A 21,321-nucleotide genomic window follows, 5' to 3' on the forward strand; every position below is an offset into this window, starting at 1 on the left:
AATTGATGTGGAATTAAATATTTCAGCGTGAGCATTCTCTCTCTAAAAAAAATTAATCACAGAATTCCTTCATTCAGAATTTCAGAGTTTAAAACAAGTCCAAGTTATATTAATTAGGCCCTGTGATATAAAGATACAATTAATATCAACAATTGATTTACTCTTTTTGTACAAGGTTTGTCATAAACATATAGTTACAATTAATTGTATCTTTTATATCACAAGGCTCTATGTTACCAACCACAGAATACACTAGGGGACAGTATCACAAAACTTAGCGATTGATTGTACAGTTGGTTTACCAGACTAATAATGTAATAACTGTAACACTATCCTTTGTATTAAGACTTATTTCTCAAATTAAACTTTGTGCTATTTATGCTGACACTTGGATGTGGATGATGTAATATACAGATATGTAAACTTCCTTAAACATACAGGACAGTGAATCAAGAATACTATACACAAAAATGTATTAATAATTTAACAAAAATAATCATTTTGTAATAACAAATTAATCATGCCAAATAAAATAATACCACTTTAGGAATAACATTAAGAACATTCCTATGAATTTCTCCCTAACCATACGTTTATATCATGATCTTTGAGATCTATATGATTTTTATTCCAAGTAATTGAACATATTTTCATTTAATTTGATTTAATCTAAAGGGAGCTTACAGCTCACTCTAACATCATATTTGTGTGCAGTTTCTGAAAAATAGCATATCCATATGGCCTTTTCATCCTTACATTAAATCCACTACACAACAGACCATGGCTGCTTGATGGGAACCTTGGTATTTTACAAGTTGAATCAAAATTAATTCTCAAGTAAACAACCAGTGTGAACGACTCTATATTCTGAAAGTGTAATAGTCATGATGCTTTGAAATGCAAATCACACTTCCAAATTAAATCCAACTTGGAATTTCACATGATAGCCGCTATACATATATTACTTTATCATAGTTGTAAAAATCACTCTGTAATACAAAAATTAGACAGCACAGAGACACATCTTCACCCTGGAAAATCTATGATTTCCCTCCAAAATACAATATATTACTTGATTGTCTATGCAAAATATTTAATTTACAATAAATTACTTTAAAACTTTTGACTTCTCATGACAAAATTAGATCCAATTATACAATTAAATCCCAAAAGAGGTTTAAAAACAGACAGCAACATTTCATAGTACTGGCAAGTTACAAACCATTATTCACACACCCCCAGTCAAGAAAGTGGACAAACCCTAAATCAGCCTGAAATTACATATGAATCCACAGTTAAGGGCTAGAGAGAAGAGATGTTCCATTTACTTATACAGGGGAGATTTATTTAATATCCTCAGCTTGACATCAATACTATGGAATAATTTCTTGCACCTTCTAACATTACACTTCTTACCTATTAGAGAATAAAAAGAAAATAATTATCTTGTACATTTTTATTTCATGTAAAAAAAGACCAAGAACAATCATTAGATTGGCACATTAAAATATTTGGTATATCATGTTCAATTAATTTAATTCTAGCACAAAATCATACTTTTAATTTCCTTTGAATGAATAATAGTATCTTTTCATATGAACTGTTATGAAATAGCACTACCTTCATCACACAACAGTGTTTGAATACTTTCAACACACAAATATAAAACATTTCCCTCACACAAACATGAGTTGAACAAATTATACATATGATTAAACAACAAAAATATTAAATTTCCCAAATAAACCATATAGCATCATGCCTTTCCACTTAGTTGGTTAAAAAATAACTGAAAATACAACAAGCGGGAAAAGAATTAAAACGATATTAATTTTCTGAAGCAGAGTTCTACATCTCAACATATATCACAGTAGCTCTCTATATACATATCAAATCACAAAATATAAGCACAAAGTATATTATGCTTCAAATACTTAATCTATGATTGTCCTTTACTTGAGTTTTTTCTTTACTTCACAAAACTTGAACATAAATCTTTTCAGATTTACTAGTCAAACTAAATTCAACACCATTAGAAATGAAAGTATATCTAACTTTCAAAAGGGTATCTAGTCAGTTCACCTTAAATATTGGGTGAATAGAATTCAACAAAATACTTAAAATGACTTCGGTCACATTTGACAAGATGTCAGTCTATTTTTGACAAATGATTACTCATTCTACGATGAAAATACCACCAAACACAACTTGGTGTCGCAGAAATCTTTCATAATAGATACCCTGTAACAATGTATGTGGATTGAGACGCCTTCTTAACTTTGTCAAATAAAATGAAATACGGTATTTGGGAAAGTTTGTTAGTGTACCTGATGTGCCGTTAAAAGCAATATTTGTAAGTCAATCACTTCTCAACATCGGATATGATATAAAAATAAGTTACTTCATTTTCTCTTTCTTTTCTTTGATTTAACTTGGAATCAGTCCAGGTAAAGAATGTTGTGTATATACATGTATATATTTCTTAGAACTCTCAGTATTTAGACTCGGTAGAGTGATATGATTTCATTTCCCTAATCCGTACTGGCAGTGCAATTTCTGAATCTGATTTCATATCTGAATACTTTGAATTCCTGTGCGCTCCAATTGACTTCCATCTAGAGAAAAATCTACGTGTATCAGACCATGGAGAAATTCAATTCATATTTTGGAATTTGTCCTCTCAATCGGCCAAGTACAGTATATTTTCCTGACTAATTCCATTTCCCATTATACTCATAGCATTTCAAACCTGTCACAGTACAAACTACAAAGCTCAAACCATTCTGTAGATCCATTCACATTACTAATATTTTCTAGGATTTTTTTCAATTGCATTGCTTACTCGGAGTCGATCAGCGAACAAAGAAATATCAGGTGCGAAGGAAGTTCTGATTGAAGCCCCGATCCATACTTGCGGAAAAGATGGACAAGGCAATCAATGTTGGGATGCTGCGTAAAAACTACGGGAAGATTCAGCATTTTGGATTTGAAAGTTATCTACATGAATATGGTGACATTGTTGATGGCATAGGTTGATGCTTCAAGATACATTTGCAATTGTCTATCTCTTGTACTAACTGCTTTTGTCCAATTGTAACAGGCATATTTCAAGTCTTCATAGCGTAGAACCTTCCAGCTGGCTCAGTCAACAAGGTGTGTCCGACATCCAGAAGCTCCTTCAAAGAACTTTCTGAGGGCTTTTAGGAGTGAAGCTTGGAGGCGTGATGTGAGACTCTGTGTTCTGGACGTCAGACCTGTAAGAACCTTCCAGCATTCTTGGTGTACAAGGAGTGACTATGACCCACTCCAAGAAGATCCTTCAGAGAAGTCTCTAAAGTCATTTATGAACAAGGCTTGGAGAACCAATGTGAGACTCAGACACAAGACCTGTGACAAGATCTTGGACACAACCATCAAGGGTTGAAGACAGTGAGACTTTTCAAGAACAGTTACAAGAAAACTGTTGCTTGTGATGATGTCTCCCTTCATGCTTTGATAAAGTCCAGGGGGAAACATCCATTTGCCAAACACATCCATCAATATATGCATGTAAAGTTTTTAATGAACTGTTTAGCTGGGTCAGAGTTGAACGGTCAGGGGGTCAAAGGTTAGACCAAGGTCTCTGCTGCTTGCTCTAATTGAGCTCGTATGGAGTGGATGCCTTTCATAATTTTCTTTTGATGTCCAGCAAGAGTGACCCCTAACCTTGGTAGGTCACTCTGTGATAGTCTGGCGATGTCTTCTAGTCGGACGTAACCTGCTGCACTAAAGGAATCCTTGTAGCGTCCCATCTTGAGGCTATCCAGCCAATCAGAGACAGAGTTGAAGCGGCTCAGATCGTTGAGGCTAGAGCTGAGGCCAAGTGGACTCCTGTATCAGCAAGATCAAAACACAAACAGTTTAAAATCTTCACAAGTTATTGTATTCATACAAGGAATATGACTTCAAGTATCAATATTTCTTTCTGCATACACATTCATACCCAGTTAAGATGAAACTCAGATATGTTTTTCATGAATACCTAGATATTTGAACCACTTACTTTGAGAAACTTTCAAATTTATTTCCTGTTATCTCTACTTCTTTTTAAAGATGTTGAGCTGCTGTTTCTAGTGCTCCGTGCATTCAAGGAATCAATTGACCTCACCTAGGTCAAGTGCAGCACACAATGTGGGTAAATCTCTTGCTGATGGAAAACATGCCATGAGGTAATCATCAACAAGGAATATTTTTTATTGAAACTTACCCATTTTTGGCGAGGGGTCTGAGTGCACTGGGATTTCTGATGAGCCGGTCCAGCGTTGAGACGATAGTGGCAAAGGTTGGACGGTGATTTCTATCTCGTTGCCAACAGTCTAACATGAGCTGATGAATAGCTTCAGGACATTCCATAGGAGGTGGTAATCTGTAACCCTTCTCAACAGCTTTGATTACCTGTCATGGTAGCAATAGAAAGATCTTGCATGAATCCTTTACAGTCCATCAGTCCACATCTTTTGGCTTAGTTCAAAGCATGAGTAATTGCCTATTTCCCCCATATATTCATTATATATATTTATTTGTTGAACAATTATCTCCAAAGTTAGTGCATTCCCTTCTTCACATATACTCCAGAGATTAAAGGCTTGGAATTTACTGAAACTGACAAGCTTTTGAACCTTAAAATAAATGAGAAGTTCTTTATCATTGATGCACATCTCAAAACTTATCTGACTTTGCAACATCTTCCTCCATAAAAAAATGTCACAAAAAACTAAGTAATAACTGTTCAGAAAGGCACCACATTTGGAGTTGTATGATGATAAACAATATTTGTAAAGTACCATATATCTGTGAAAAACATTCAAAGGTATCGGCTTCTACAATATGTCACGCATCATTCACATAGATGGTGGAAAAGTAAGGTCTTTAGTTAAGATTTGAAGGTTTCAACGTTGTTACAATCCAAGTTAGATAGAATTCCATATACCTGGAGCAACCAAATGAAAATACTTCAGTTAAAGAATGGATTAATTCTTCTGTATACTTACATCTTGGTTTGGCCAATTCCAGTATGGTCTTTCTCCATACGACATAATCTCCCACATCACTACCCCAAGGCTCCACACATCACTGGCTGACGTGAACTTCTTGTATCCGATCGCTTCAGGAGCAGTCCACCTAATAGGGATCTTCCCACCCTAGGAGACACAAACAAATGCAAAATGAGACTTTGACTAGAAATCATCATATTATGAATAAGCAGAAATATGGATAGCATTTACAGACTGTATAAGGTTTTTTCTAAAAAAAACAACAACATATGCACGTCAGAAATGGTTCTTCATTAAGGCTTTTCTGAGAGTAGATGACTTCATTAAAGATTTTCTGAGCTCACCCTTGTTTCATAGGCTCCATCTAGCTCCTTGCGTCTCGACAGCCCAAAGTCCGCTACTTTGCACACAAGATGTTCATTCACCAGGATGTTGCGAGCAGCGAGGTCACGATGAACAAAGTTCATCTCTGAGAGGAATCGCATTCCACAACCGATACCACGCATCATTCCTAAGAGTTGGGTCACTGTAAATCGTCCATCATTTTCCTGCAGTGACAAAGGAAGATATCATTTGAACTTTACCATTTTGTATTATGGCAACTATGTGAAATGACAGGGCGACTCTTTAAACTGAAATTTATTGACATGACTTTCATTACATCATTGGACATAGAAGAGCAAAACTTCAATCTTTGTATAGCATCTTTCCCCCCTCAACCCCCTTCCCCCCAGAAAAAATCCAAACTTTTTGAAGAAACAGATTTGGGGACATAACAATCTTGCTATAATAATGACCATAATGTTTGACCTATCTATGACAGTAAGTTCAGCCACTCACCCGTAAGTATTTATCCAGCGAACCGTTCTCCATGAATTCTGTCACAATCATTGCTGGTCTTGTCCTCGTGACCACGCCTAGAAGTTTAATAACATTAGGATGGTCAAACTGACCCATAATAGAGGCCTCTGACAGGAAGTCTGACCTGTCCTTCTCCGTTGCACCTGTCTTTAAGGTCTTGACAGCTACTTTGATAGTTGTCTTGTCTGCTAGAAGCATCCTTCCACTACAAACATCTCCAAACTCACCTTGAATTCAAAAGAAGGGAGGTAGATGATAAAATACATTTTACATTAATCTCTCTACTAATAGTATGCAATTCACACATTTATCTTCTGTTTGCACACAAAATAGATATTCTCTCATAAAAGTTTTTTAAAAATCTTTCCAAATGATAACAGAATATGATGATACAATTTATGAATCACACAGTGAAGCTCTTTGAACAACAAATATGTAATTAAACTAGGAAAAGTAAACTGAAGTAACATAAATAATAGGAGAGAGACAGTGAGGGCAAGAGAGGTGGAGATTGGAATTAAGCTTGAAAAAATAATAAATTCAAAGAGAAAAAGAAGAATTGAATTAAGAGAGATAATCTTAAAGAAAATGTGAGATTAATGACTTAAAAACTCAAAATATTTTGATAAAAAAAAATCATAATTTGCAAAGAAATCTGAGATGGTAACACACAGGGATGACTTCATCCTTTGACACATTTTCTTTTCCTTGTCATATCATAACACCTTCCTCCTAGCATGCCATTCATAACGTGACAAAATCAATATGGAAATTGCTTCCCAAATTGAAATTCTTCTCTTACCCCCCATGCTCCCATCAATTTAAGTCAATTTATTTTCATTTTGGCGTGTATGAGTCAGAAGTAAGGTCTCCCATCAATGACCTCATTTATTATCTTAACATCAAATCATCTACTTACTACCAGCTGTATTCCTAATATTTACCTTGTTTTAGAAATTGGACATATCAAAAGCTGATAATGATGTAATCATCTTTTTTCTAATTTATCATGTGGCATTATGCTTTGGGTGAGAAGGTGTTTGCATTGTCCATTATGGTTTGAAGTAATTGATGAGACTATTCGGGTTGACCAAGGTTGTGTAACAAAAAAATTAGGGTTCTTTAAACTGTTGACTACTGAATGAAGTAACTGACATATGTTACATACAGGGGTCATGCAGTTCCAGTAGGCGAAGGGTGAATATTTTGTACCCATCTTAAATGATAACAGATATATATATGAACATATATGCATGATGGACTACAAAACACTATAAAACCAACACATATACTACACAGTAACTTTAAAAATAGCAATGTTGAATTTGATGACATGTTTCATAAACGAGCAAGCCCTGTCTTTTATACGATTCCTGTTACAATATTGACAGTTTCAAACGAATGTGTGAATTCAGTGAGTAATAGAATAACAATTACTTTGTATACAGCAAACTGTGATGAGTAATATGAATTATTTTCCTATCAAATGGTGGTCACACCCTCAAGGCATTTATAAATTGAGTTTAAACTTACAGTGCATATAAAGGACAGTTTTATTGAGGGGGGGGGGGTGAAATCAATTATTGATACAGAGTCCTTAAACTCTTTATTGATATATTTGTATTGATACATTCCATAAAAATGAATGAGTAGAATGTGGTAAATCACCCTTTAAAAGTGACAGGATTATATAACACGGTACAATATTTTCCGCCAATTATTTAATAAAAACATACGTAAATAAAAGCAAAGTACTAACCTCCACCAATGACTTCAAGGATTCTGATCTGCGATGCATCAATCTCGGTAGCAAATTCCTTGACAGCCTGGTTAGGATCCTCATAGGTGAATGGATCAACATAGGTCTTGACCTTCTTGATGTGAGGTGGTAGAATAACTGTTGAGTGACCAAAGGTGATTGCTGGTCATCATAAATGATGTCGAAAGGGAGGACGATGTGGGGTATGATGAGGAAGATGGTGAAGCACAGCATTAAGTTGTGAAGTGGAAGAAGGAGACAGGTAGCGGTGATAGAGATAAGAACAAAGAATGTTAGTAGTGGTTATTAAGGCATTAGTGACAAATCATTATCAAGATAGAAATGTTGACTCAAGAGATAGGAATAATTAAAGAATGTTAGTAATGAAGAAGTTTTATAAGCATCAGTGACAATTGTTATCAGAGATAGAGATGTTATTAACACATCATTAGACATAAGGGAAAATAATAATAAAAAACAAATGAAGAAAAGGGATGGTAGGAAAGAAAGTGGATAAGATGAAGTTGGTGATAGAGAAAAGGAATGTAAAAATGAAGATGAGGATGGAAAGAATTTTAAAAAGAAAAAAAAAGATAAATGGAAGTAACAGACATATGAAATAAATCAATGATGAATAGGTATAGGTATGCAATATTAATGAAGAAGGTGAAGATGGAGATTTTAGACAAAGATTAGAAAGAGGAAATGAGAAACATAGATTATTAGTAATTCAAAACTTTTTCAAAGCAACACTGCAAATTGTTAATCAAGCAATTGGTCTGTTGTCTGTTTTTCAAACACTAGCACATGGGAGTGGTCCCTACTTCTATAACATTTCCAAGGGCTTTATTGCAACGAGCTGAATATTCTTTCAGTTTTATTTGGAAATATGAACAAAGTATCTTCAGAATCCCCTTTTTAATTTTTTTTTCATGTTAGTGGTACAATTCTGTAATGTGGTTTGTTAATCCCCAAACGATTTTGTTAAAAACAGAAATTCTCAAAAGAAATTCACATTTTATTCATCTCCATGGATATGATTCTCGCCTAAAAATAAGGTTCTTTGAAAATGATTTGAGTTTTTGAGAAAAAAAAATAAAAGTGACAAGCATGCATGGGATTAATTGATTTAGAATTAGTATGACAGGATTCCAAAATCAGATGCATTTCACACCAGGGATGACAGATTGGTATATATTTCAATATGATGACATTTTAAACAAGTTTTACAATGCTAATGAGGTATTTATTTAATAGTGTGTTCCATAAACTAAATATAGAGATTACAGTTATATCTGTATTATTCTATATTTTGGTTTGATTTCATCATCCTATCATAAAAACTGTAACCAAAGGCAGTATTTGATGTATTATCATATAAAATAATAAGAAGGTTATGGAATAATTAAAGACAAACAATAATTAAAGTAAAAGTAACCATTAAAAAGTGTTCTGGATTAATCATAGAGAAAGAGTAATTAAAGTATTAAGATTTGAAAAAATTGAGCCACTTGTCAATCAAACATCTATGAAAATTTAGTCGAGTGACAGGTTGGAATAAAATAAATCATGTACTTGCAAAGTGATCAATTTTATCCACAATAATTCATACAGATTAAGATTACTTTTTAGTATAGCCTCCATTCAAATATATAATACTGCATCATTTTTAATCCTGTGGCATAACTTATTTGAAAGTTATGACAGTAATGCATAGCAGTTAAAACTATTGATATTAAGTGCTCTAGAGATTTTGCAGATTATTGTAAAAAATAAAACCTTAAAACTTTAAATAAGCAAACATACCTAGAATACCCATCACACAATATTGAAAATCAAACAGAAAATATTGTTCATAGTCTTCTACATCCACTTATTATCTCTACAAATAAGATTATTTTTTTCAAGCTTACCTTCACCATTTGTGCCATTAGCATATATAAGATGGCCATTTTCTGATGGGGGTACTTCCTTTTTCCTGTAAGTAAAAAGGGGAAACAAAGATTTATAAATAAAAAAAGCCATTGATTTTATGAGAAGTCTTGTTTGATGTATTTCAAGCTGGAAGAAAATACAATGTTCAATTCATAGAATATAGAATGTTTACATTTTGAATATCATATTCAGCAGCATGATTTACAGTTCTATTGTTTTAAAATGATTATTTTCCTAATATGAAATATATCATATGACTATAGCCTTAAAGTGATTTATACCACAATGTAAAAAAGAAAGGAAGGAGAGTTTATTTAGAATAGTCAGTTGAAGCCAACATGTTTTATTTCTTGACTTGCTTTACTTCTTGTCTTTCTTTATGTTACCAAGACTCGAGAAAAATAAAGAGAAAATGGGAGACCTCAGGGGCAATTTAGCTTGCTTTCTAAGACCGTTTTAGCATAAAATACTCATTTGGAGGCTTTTAAAAGATGTGAATTTCATGGAAAAGAGCCTGCTCTTGGTTGGTTAATGGCAGGATATACAAGGCTGCTAAAGGCATTCTGGATAGAATGTTTGATGGAGTGCGCTGGTGGTATATATCTAAAGCGTTTATGCATCAATCAGGAATTACGGCTAATACGGAATATATGAGTATGTTCTGGGAGGAGATTGGGAGAGAGAGAGGGGGGGGGGGGGGGGTTAAAGGGGAGAGAGGGAAGAAAGTGACAAAGGAAAAGAGAATCATGAAGAAAAAGGCAAATCAAATAGAGGGAGAGAAGTGACAAGAAATTGAAAACACAGAAAGTGTAGAAAGAAAATAAAGTAAAAGAGAAAATGAGAGAGAGGGAAGAAAGATAAAGAGCAAACTGAGAGTGAGAGAAGAAAAAGATTGGAGAGAGAGAGAGATAGGGAAAGGAATAGAGTTAGAAAGAGAGTCAGAACAAATAGAGAGGAGAGAAGGTGGGAAAATCAATTGAGAGAAAGGATAGAGCAACTGGATATCTAACAGGTTTCAACTTTTATATTTCTCCTAAATTTACCTCAATTGTTTTCAATATTCTTCATTTAGGTTGATCAGAGGAATCCTGATAGAGGTTATCAGATTAGCTTCATGTATAGACTAACACATTTTATTCATGGAAAAGGTAAGTATTTGGAAAATAATCTTTTTCATCTAGCTTTCCAAAATACAATTGCACAATCTTTTATCAGGCTGTATTTGAAACTAAAACAATTTTCTCTCTGCTCATAACCTTGATAAACACTGCCAGTGCTGGAATCTTTTTAATATTTCACATAAACAAGAAAGAAAGAATTTTCAAAGCGCTGGATGATCTGATCATCTTTCAACAAAAAAGTATATTAAATCAAGAAGCGAAGTCATAAATCATCTTCAATATTTAATCAAGGAAAAAGATGTTTTCTACCAAGAGAAGGAAAAATGATCCAGGATAACAAGACGAATAGGGACGTCAAATATTAAATGTATACCACAGGGTTATAGTATCATATATTCACTACCATATTACATGTGAGGGATGGAAAAATGAGAGGTAAATCACAAGATCTATAACATGTTAGTCCCTCTGTAACCTTAATATGAAATTCAAATTAAAAATGCAGCGTCTGTGAATTTTCCTGCAATTTTTGTTTTCTGTAGAATGGAAATTCAAGTAGAATTTGTTTGCAGAACTATCTAAGATATCTTACCGAATTGCAAGGCTTGGGAAAACTCATGGAAAAAATTCAAAATGAATAATATTTCAACAATTTGGAGTGCTTTTGTGAAATGATGTGGATGTTTGGTTGTGATGAACTGATCACAATGTCTGTTTAACAACAACAACATTTTACTACATTGGTGTGCCAAAAGACATAATTGTTGCAGAGAGCTAAAAGGACAATCATATTTTAGAGCAATTTTCTTTAGCTGAGCTAGTTATTTCCCCTTTTTTTCCATCAAATAAAACATAACATTAAAGAAGAACTATTAAAATGGCCTACATGAAAAATGTCTTATCACTTAAAATTTGTTTAACATGTTTAATGTGAAAGTTTATTATTTCACTGGCAAGGTAATAAAAGTATAGAGACCCAAAAGATAAAGTGTGTGACTGGTTTTGTTTTGTTTGTTTTTTATCTGCACAAGATTTCAATGTATCTATATTTTTTTTCTCTCTAAGCTACAAATCCAATGTGCCCCCAAAACATGCAAGAGGGCACCATTATTTCACATAAAGTGACGTCTTTTTAGCTCTCAGCTTTACATAAAAAAAAACAATGATTCACATTGAACACTTTATCAAACTGAGTGTCCTCGAAAATTCAAGAAAATTCATTATTAAAAAAAAATGCTGGAAAAAAGAGAAGAACTAAGAACTTGATTTCTATACATTACTTTTCTATAATCACAAAACTATTGTGCATTGCTACTCAGTGGAATGAAAGAAAAACACAAATCTTTCTAGGCATGCAAATCCATTTTGATTAACGCTGGTATAGAATTTGTCACTAGTAATCTGCTTTATGAGTGAAAATTGTACTTTTTCTTTTCTTCTCAAGAATTTGATTCTTTTTTAAGTATATATGAATTACATGTACTTTTCTTTTCTAATCTATATGCAAAGATATATTTACAACTATGTATTCAAAAGAAATGGAAAATTATAATATAAAAATCAAAGATGGAAATTATATAAGTCTAATACATGAATATATTTCAGCTTGAAAGTGACTGATTTTTAAATTAAAGGAAAAGTAAAAAAAAATCAACTAAAATGCTTAGATGATCAATCAATTAAGAAATATGCAGTTGAGAGACATAACGAAATAGATTTTGAAAAAGAATAATCAATTCCCAAATATCAGAACTGCCCAATGCAATTACCCAAATAAGTATAGATGATATTGGTCAAATAAAATGTTCCATGAACCATATTGTATAGATATGATAACAATATTACAAAGATAGTGACAGAAAATGAATTTCGCATCTTGAGATATTGTTTTTAAAAAACAAAGAATTATGAATTACTAATTTTATATAATTCTAGGAAGCTTTTTGAGCATGTACAAACACTTTCAAATATGCATCAGTGATTTCAAAGGTAAATTGTCGAATGTTTAGTTTTCCAACTTATTCTCAAAGATATAAATAAAATTGAAAACAATACATATAACAAATTAGGGAAGTTCACATTATGTGGGATTAATGTTAAATGCAAAATTGGTGGAATGTGTGAATACAAACCAATCGTTACTTTCAAATAAATCAGAGCATATTAAGTTTAGAATGAAAAAAAATATGTGAACTTCCCTATTTTGCCAAAATCACACTAGGGAAACAGACTCCGAACCGACCAAACCTATTACAATTAATTGTTCTCATTGGTCAGTATGGAGTCAGTTTCGTTAGTGCAACTGTAACATTAGATAGCATGTAATCTGTTGAGGGAAAGACAGGTTAAAGATCAGTTGTGGTCCTTCTAAAACATGAGGGTAACAAAATAATTCTGGGGTTACTCTAAATGGTTTTCTGATACTATTAAATCAAATAGGAAGGGGTCTCACAGAACTTGGGATGGGGTATAAATCAAATCTGATGAAGTTAGTGTTTTTGTTGGGGTGTGTGTGTGTATATACAAATATCATTAGTTGGGTTAATAGTATACAATGAATCATTAATCAGAGATGTGCATTTGGTGTGTGTTATAAAAATGAAACAAAGAAAAAACAGCAACACAAGAGAATGAATGGGTAACAATAGGCAGTGAGGAAAAAGGGAAAAACACAAAAAACAAAAACATGCACATTTTGACATTGAGATAATTATTCAGGATAAATGGGCCGCAAGACAAAGCAAAAAAATATATAAATAAAGGAAATTTGAAAAGCTGAAAAGCATTTTAGAATAAATCATATGGCTTATATGACATCCTGTTACGACAACTCTTAATAATATACAGCCATTTTAACAATTCTGGCCAAAGTTATGTCAAAACGTCTCAAAATCATGATAAACTTCTTATCAATTAACAAACCATAAAGTTGCTACTTTATTTGTAATTGAATGTAAACTATAATTATATAGATCATGAAAATACAGGGTAAATATGACTGTTTTGAAGAGAAGCTGTCTTTGAGGGAATTTTTTTTGAAAGAATGCAAGAAAATGCAAATTTTGTCAAATGGTCTTGTGATCAAAATTAAAATCACAGCTTTCACAACATTTCAATGAAATTCACATAGACACATTCATAATTTTTTTCTAAATGAAGATTTTGTAAAATGAAAAAAAAAATGCATGACAGGATGTCACAAAAACCATAAGACTTACAAGGGTGAGAGAATATAGGTAAAAAAATACTGAGGATTTTATTTATCATGGGAGAAAAAAAAACGAAGAAAAAAAAACTCTTCTCTCATTACCTAGGAGGTAGAGTGGATATCTGATAGTACAATTGCTGCTTGGCCTTCCATCTGAGGGGGGAGGAGAGTTAATAAGTGGAAGGGACAGAAACAAGTAATCACAAATCAGTTAACAGTGAGTACATTAGCCAAACTCACTCCCTCTGCCAGTGGTGACAAACCATAGTAGGTGTATGGTGGATGCAATGAGCAAAATGAAAACGGAATTTGGTTGTCCTTTGGTGTGCAGTGTGCAACAAGTGGCAGTATCAGTTGGTTATTTCAGTGTGATTTCAAATCATTAATATGCAAACAAACATTAGTCTGGACTGTGTATTGTGCACATATACATTATATTGTCAATTCTAGCTGACAAAAATCACAATAACAATATTCTCTTAACTAATAAATAATCAACATATTCTGATAATATATAACAAGTCCTAGACATCATGATTTAATTCAATCTATAAACATAGATACAATGTGATTTAAAAATCAAGAATAAAAATACATTGTATCACAGCTATTGTTTTGATTTAATCAATTCATATGAGCTGCTTAAAAAACATCTTACAAATAGTTTTGATCAGTTCATATCTAACAGAGATATTGGCAACACTGAAAAGAAAAATAATTGTCAATGTAATTGACTCCAATATTTATAATACGCGATATCTTTTTTGAAATTTCATGTTAAATAATTAAGGTAAAGGCAATCAGTAGGTATATACTAAGTCTTATGCCATAATCTCCATTACAATTTCATTTGGCTACTTATTTTTCAGTGAATTCTTTTGACACATGATTTTTTTTTAAATCAATGTTTAGCTACACAGGTCCTCAGTGTTAGTGAGAGAAGTTTCTTTTTTTAGTTACAAAGCAAAGCTGGCCATACATTAATTGTTAATTCATATGACTGTCCGGCTCAATGATTTTGAATCAAATATCTAACAATTCCTTACACTTGATATGATTATATGACCATTATCAGAGGAAATGAAGGAATATTAGTTGGAAAGTTTGCACCATCACCCAATACAGTACAAAAATACAACGACAGTCTTCATTGTTAATGCTACACTCTAAATTCATGGCTTTGAAATAAATCAAGATAGGCTCTAAATCAATATCTCAATTAAGATTTAGATTTAACTTCAAAATTTGATTTGATCCACTTGATTTGAAAGAAATATTTAGAATTTAAATCTAAATCCAAAGTATTGTTGAATGTCATTAACAGCCAATCAGGTTTAATTTCAAAATTCTGTAAATTAGAGTGCAAAAGCTTTTATGACACATGCATATGAATAATGTAGGCCTATTTCATATTATAGTCAAATACCCATGCATATGCATGCCTGATATCTGTTATGTACATGCTAGTTAATCATCACAAAGCATTATCAAACATATAACATGCAATCATTTTTTAAGCAAAACATGCAATATTAAGACCATGCATTATCTAAACCAAGTCATGCTTGTCAAGTTAGTAGACATGCTTCTTAGACATTAGATCAAACAGATACAAACAAATTCATGCTTTCCCACAACATGAGACAAAGGACAAGACAAGACAAAACAAAAGGACATGAGACAGTGTTTACACAGAGGACAATAAGAATTACAATTGGATGTGGGGAGAAAGTTTCATAATATTATGCTATTTGTCAGTACTCTTGAATATAGATACATTGTTGTGATGGTTAAATATGTCTGCTGTGATAAGTGATGTGAGGGTTACGTGACTGTAGAGGGCAGTATAAGCAATTACAATGGACGGTGAATCCCTTGAATAAAACAGAAAAAAAGAATCTTTAAAAAAATATGAATCCTCAGAAAAAATGAATCCCAGAAAAAAAAAGTGAATCCCATATGAGCTGGGTGAAAATTTTTGAGAGAAATATACCTCATACTCACACACTCTCACTCATTGGAACACACTCTAGACTATAAAGTGAATATATGGTATCAATATCTATTCTATTCAGTATATTTGAATATCAATGAAACTAAAACTACTAGATCTGAAAGAAAATAAGTAGAATATTATTGTATTTTAAATCTATTATTATCATAATAAATGTAAAGTCAATCTATTTTCCATAATTTTTAAAGAGTTTCTCAAAGAGCTAATACCTTAGAGATTACAGAAGAAAATTGTAAAAAAAATCATTTAAGAATAGAAATCCCTTCACCAAAATGAAATTATCACACCCAAACTATTCTCAAAGAGGATTAGACAGTAGTGAATGTAAAAAATAAAAGCACAGAAAAAAAGGTAAAATAAAAGAAGTGAGCTAAAACTTGAAATGAAAGAAAAGGTTTCACCATTCATAGGTCAAAGGTCAAATTATAATAACATTAAAAACAGTGTCATCAGGTCTTAGCAGCCACCATTATGCATTTAGGGGGTTTAAATGAAATCATACTGAGAGGGGCATGGGTTGTGACATTATTTTGATGTTTTATCACAAAAGGCGTGAGCTGCCTGTTTGAAAGTCTGATAACGATCATTATTTACCGAGTATTGGAGGCGTCGGGGCCTGTATGAGACAAGCCCTTTCTCAACTGTTTCAGGGATTTTCTGGGGTAATGGAAAGAGAGACACATAGACAATACACATCAGAGAGTCCACACCAAGAAGAAATATCACCATGCAATTATAAGGCAGATTCTTACTCAAACTTTATAATTCAATTTAAATTCAACATTTGATATACCCTGTTTTGTTCTATTTAATAACCAATCATGCAAACCTTTACGCAAATCATGATTTTTTTTTTCAAATCATTAAAAAGCACATGAAAATAAAATGTGAAATCATGACTTGGCCATGCATCTTGTACTCTTTGTCAATTGAAATTAAAAATAAATTTTTAGTGAAATTTGGTTTTTGGAAAACATGTCTGCCTTGTATTTAAATAAAAGTATCAAAATTCAAAACCTCATACCACAGACAAAATTTGAAATATAAATCAACATTTCTAGCTTCTAATAACAATAAGATATGTAATTACATGCACATGCACATAACTGAAGATGACATTAAACCAACTTAATATTTAATAAATTATTCATATAAAACATGCAATTTAGAAGCTAGCTGCCATAACCAAGGTAACATACAAAGATCAATTTAACATTAACATCAATACTTTGACTAAACAAAAAAATCTACCCTACACTTTGCTCTTTTATACAATTTATCTTTCTCCCTTTATTATAAATGTGAAAGGTATAGCAAATTTTCATTATTGCATTATTGGTCCAAAATCATGAGAACATAGAAGAAATATATAGATATTTGTTTAACCAAGCTATTTCATCTCTTGGTTTTGATTTCAGTTATCAAATTAATTGAACTTGTTACATATATTTTTTTTTTCAAAGAGGAATTTGCAACATACATGAACATTTCATTTGTTTTTCACAAGAGAATAGGGGATGGGGGTTTAGACAGACACAGAGGTATATTGGAAGATATTAGTATAAGTTTGTGATGAATGATTGTGCATTTTTTATCTTGTGAAGGGGGAAGGCGGGATTGCTTTAGTTTGGTTAATGTGATATGAATAATAAGGGAAAGGAGGGAGATTAGTATATGAGGACCTAGCTTTCAATTTGAATATTTCCTATAATAATAATAATCCTACCCCATCCTTTGAAATATATGTATGTCTTTTTTAACTACTTGTGGGGAAAAGGGTCTGAATTCAAAATTTCAGCCTTAACAAATACTGCATGCTTACTTTACTCAAAATGCAATGAAAAATACAAAATTTCATGCTTTTGGAATTACAAAACTCAAAATCATTCTTTTCTTAAAACAACAAGATACAGGACAATAAAAGCAAAATGAAATTCCAGCAAAGATAGAACACAGATACAGAAATTATTCATTTTCAAAAATTAGTTTTCCAGATGCTTTTAAATAAGTACATTAAGTGAGAAATTTATTATCATTTTATACTCTCAGCCTTGCAGCTTCAATGCAACATAAACATTATTCATATGCCAACATCGCTCTTGCTGCATAATATACTCAATTTGACAAAACGGAAAAAATTCTTGCTGTTTTAAACACTGCAAACTTGTATTAGGGGACAAAGAAAAAAAAATCAATAAGAACTTTTTAAAGTTAAATCCTGGGAAAAGAAAGTAGAAAAGGAAACTGCACAGCCCACAGCAATGCAGTTATTCAGAAAAATTATTTTCAACTGCCAACCAAACATTAAAAATAAAGAGTGGGAGGTGTATTTCACACATACTCAGAGGGTGGGGGGGGGTATTCTATTTGTCATTTATTTACTAGATTATAGAGTGCTCAGTTCAGTCTCTATTCAAAGGCGTTAAGAATCTTCCAGTCATTTCAGTAACATTATACTGTGTATTTGACTAAATTCTAGGGGTAACAAAATTCCTGCGAAAATTGGGAATCTACATACATTTCATTTGTTAATTTAAAGTGTTGAAGTCTGTTCATAGTTCAAAGGTCATTGCTTAAAGGTCATAGGGTTACATACCTTCTCCAGAAGACAAGGAAGATGACAACAGCTACCAAGACGACAATGATAAAGATGGCTGATACTGCTGCTGCTAGAATGACTGTTGGTACAGACTGACCTCCAGAACCTGTAAAGGTCAATATAATGAATATTCATATAGGGATATTAGTAAAGTAACAAAATGAATATTCAGACATTTGAACTATGTAAAAGTACATAATTACATCAATCGAAAGAAAAACTATGCAAGATTGTTTGAAGATTTTTTCTTTAATTTCAAGCAGAGCGTATCTTACTTTTTTAACATACAAAAGCAGGAACATAAACAGACATAAAAACCTTATTTTCAATGAAACATAACCTGAATAGTACAACATAAAGAAGATAGTAAGTTATACCTAATAAACCCTGTTCACACTAAAAGATAAAGCTGGACTAACCTGATGTAGTAGCTAATACTTGTTGGCTATAGGCACCTACCCCACTCGCAGTATTGGCTGCAACCTGTGGAAACATAAACAAGAGAAGACCATTAATATTATATATCATTAGAGTGAAAGACTAGCTGCTTCTAGCATTCCTATTACACATTAATCAATTTCCACTGAACTGGTTTCAAGAAAGTAGATAAGTAACAGGAATTAGAAATTTGTTTAAATACTTGATTTGCTTGAAATAGAACAAGACTACAATGTAAAACAAAATAGTGCAGAGCTTTTTAAAAATATAGTTCATTTTCACTTTTCTCAGTATTTTTGTGATCAAAGTTAAACAGTATAAGTTCAGCTGTGGCTGTGGTTTTTTTCAATCAGATATTTGTATTCATCTCTCTCTTTCTCTTTCTCTACTTCTCTTTCTCTTCATCAAGCAAGTCAATATAAACCAGAGCAATAACGAATGGAAACATGATCTCAAAAATTGATTTTTCTGAAATAATTGAAGATATAATGTCCAAACAATTGATTTTATCTTGAATAATTGAGTGGTGTACATTTCTAGACTCATTGATTTCAACGCATACGTTGAATGAATTATCCTTGGAAACTATTTCATGATCAAGCGCTCTACATGTGTAATAAAAACTATACAACTTTAGAGACAAGAATCCATTGCAGGCCTTGATATAAAATGTTCAAAATAACTCTTAAAGAGAGAATACTGCTTACTGTAGCAGCATTCTGACTCAATTATAATCAATGCAATCAGTATTCACGTATAGAGACACCATGTATCAATAGCTGGCAAAGGAACATTTCTTCTATCAGAATTATTGTGATGCACCCCTATTATTATGCAACTTAGAAATGTCAAGTTGGTAATATGGATATAAAGAAGAGAAGCTTTTGTCCATAATAAAAACCCCTGACCTTTACAGCATCTAAGTCTGCTTTGATTATGAAGTGAGAGAGTGGAAAACATTGAAGCGTTTTTGAGCAAGGATGATACAAATATTGAAGACGATAGCTCATAAAAGTAAAAAGGAATTCATAAATACAGCTACACCCACAGACGACAGGCTCCTAATCCTTGGATGTATTGTTAAGGTACAGTCGACAAAAGACATTTAAAATGCAAAATGTCACTTATAAATTATCTCTAGACAAGATGGCTAGAAAAGCCTGAATCAGGATAACAATTATGTTTTCAAGGAAAACATTAATCATGTAGAGGTGTAGTCATCTATTATGGATATCCTATTGGCAGTCAATGTTCCATAATGCTAAATGTTAAATTTGTCAACTTCCCATTCCCTATAATTTGTAACTTTTTAGTATTATTGTTTAAATCATAATGCATATCTCACCTTTCTATATTTTACATATATGTTTATGGTGAATAAAATTAAAGATGAATAAAGTCACTGTTTAGTGTTGTGGCTGGTATACATATATATCATCCAAACTCTCTGAACAGATTTTTTACACCAAGCTTCAAAACACTCAAGGGAACATTATGACTTACCTAACTTGGACTCAACAACAGATTTTAACACCAAACTTGAGGACAAACACCAAACACTAAATTCAAAGGACACCAATGTACCATTAGTGCTTACCTCAAAGACATATTCTGTTCCTGGTACCAATCCGTGCACCGTGGTTTCCTGAACCTCTCCATCCGTTACACCCTGGTAATGGTACTTGACATTCTCCTGGGTCTCGGCGCTGGTACGGTAAATCACCTGATAGTTTGTGATTTCACCGTTTGGAAAGAGAGGCTGGCGCCATCTTAGTTTGATCGAATCATCATTGACATCATCCTCTACTACCTTCAGGTCTCGTACAGCGGAAGGCACTGAGAGAGAGAAATAAACAGTTCAAGATGAATGTATGGCAAATAGTATTGAATAATCACTGAATGCAAAAATGTTTAAAGTGAACATTGAATACAATTGAGATACAATGTTCCTCTTGTAATCTGGCACTGAAGAAGACCTCAAGGACTGGAGGGGTTTCAGAAAACAATATTAAACATATCAATTATAAATGAAATCTCATTTTTTCACAGTTAACATTTCATGACAAAGTGATATAATTCAATCAACATTTCAAAATATCTTATCATATTCACTAAAAATAACAATGTGGCACATTAAAAATGAATTACAAGAAAAAAAGCATATCAAGACTGTTTTTCTTACAGTGAAAAAGAACACAAATTTCTTATTATCACAAAGGTGGTTTAACCCCCCCCCCCCTACCATCTCTATAAACTACTGCAAACCAGCAAAGAGGATCCAATTCCAAATTCCTGATGCCTGAGATAAGAAAGCATTTACTCCCCTAAATTCTTTGCCCGAAACTTTCTCCTC

At 32.5% G+C, this 21,321-nt stretch overlaps 1 protein-coding gene across 1 annotated transcript in view; it reads right to left on the minus strand.

The window, feature by feature from the left end:
• Positions 1 to 1,425: 1,425 nt before the first annotated feature.
• Positions 1,426 to 21,321, minus strand: part of LOC121427308 (ephrin type-A receptor 4-A-like) — a 48,571-nt gene continuing 28,675 nt past the window's right edge. The window contains exons 4-15 of the mRNA XM_041623646.1: positions 20,566 to 20,804; positions 18,950 to 19,013; positions 18,528 to 18,636; positions 16,526 to 16,588; positions 14,020 to 14,070; positions 9,567 to 9,631; positions 7,654 to 7,791; positions 5,874 to 6,121; positions 5,378 to 5,581; positions 5,031 to 5,180; positions 4,247 to 4,434; positions 1,426 to 3,870 (exon numbers count right to left, since the gene is read on the minus strand). Of these exons, the coding sequence (XP_041479580.1) occupies positions 3,609 to 3,870; positions 4,247 to 4,434; positions 5,031 to 5,180; positions 5,378 to 5,581; positions 5,874 to 6,121; positions 7,654 to 7,791; positions 9,567 to 9,631; positions 14,020 to 14,070; positions 16,526 to 16,588; positions 18,528 to 18,636; positions 18,950 to 19,013; positions 20,566 to 20,804 (1,781 nt within the window). The 3' untranslated portion in view covers positions 1,426 to 3,608. The remainder of the gene's footprint in view (positions 3,871 to 4,246; positions 4,435 to 5,030; positions 5,181 to 5,377; positions 5,582 to 5,873; positions 6,122 to 7,653; positions 7,792 to 9,566; positions 9,632 to 14,019; positions 14,071 to 16,525; positions 16,589 to 18,527; positions 18,637 to 18,949; positions 19,014 to 20,565; positions 20,805 to 21,321) is intronic.

The sequence above is a fragment of the Lytechinus variegatus genome, chromosome 14 (genome assembly GCF_018143015.1).
Source record: "Lytechinus variegatus isolate NC3 chromosome 14, Lvar_3.0, whole genome shotgun sequence".
Classification (NCBI taxonomy): domain Eukaryota; kingdom Metazoa; phylum Echinodermata; class Echinoidea; order Temnopleuroida; family Toxopneustidae; genus Lytechinus; species Lytechinus variegatus.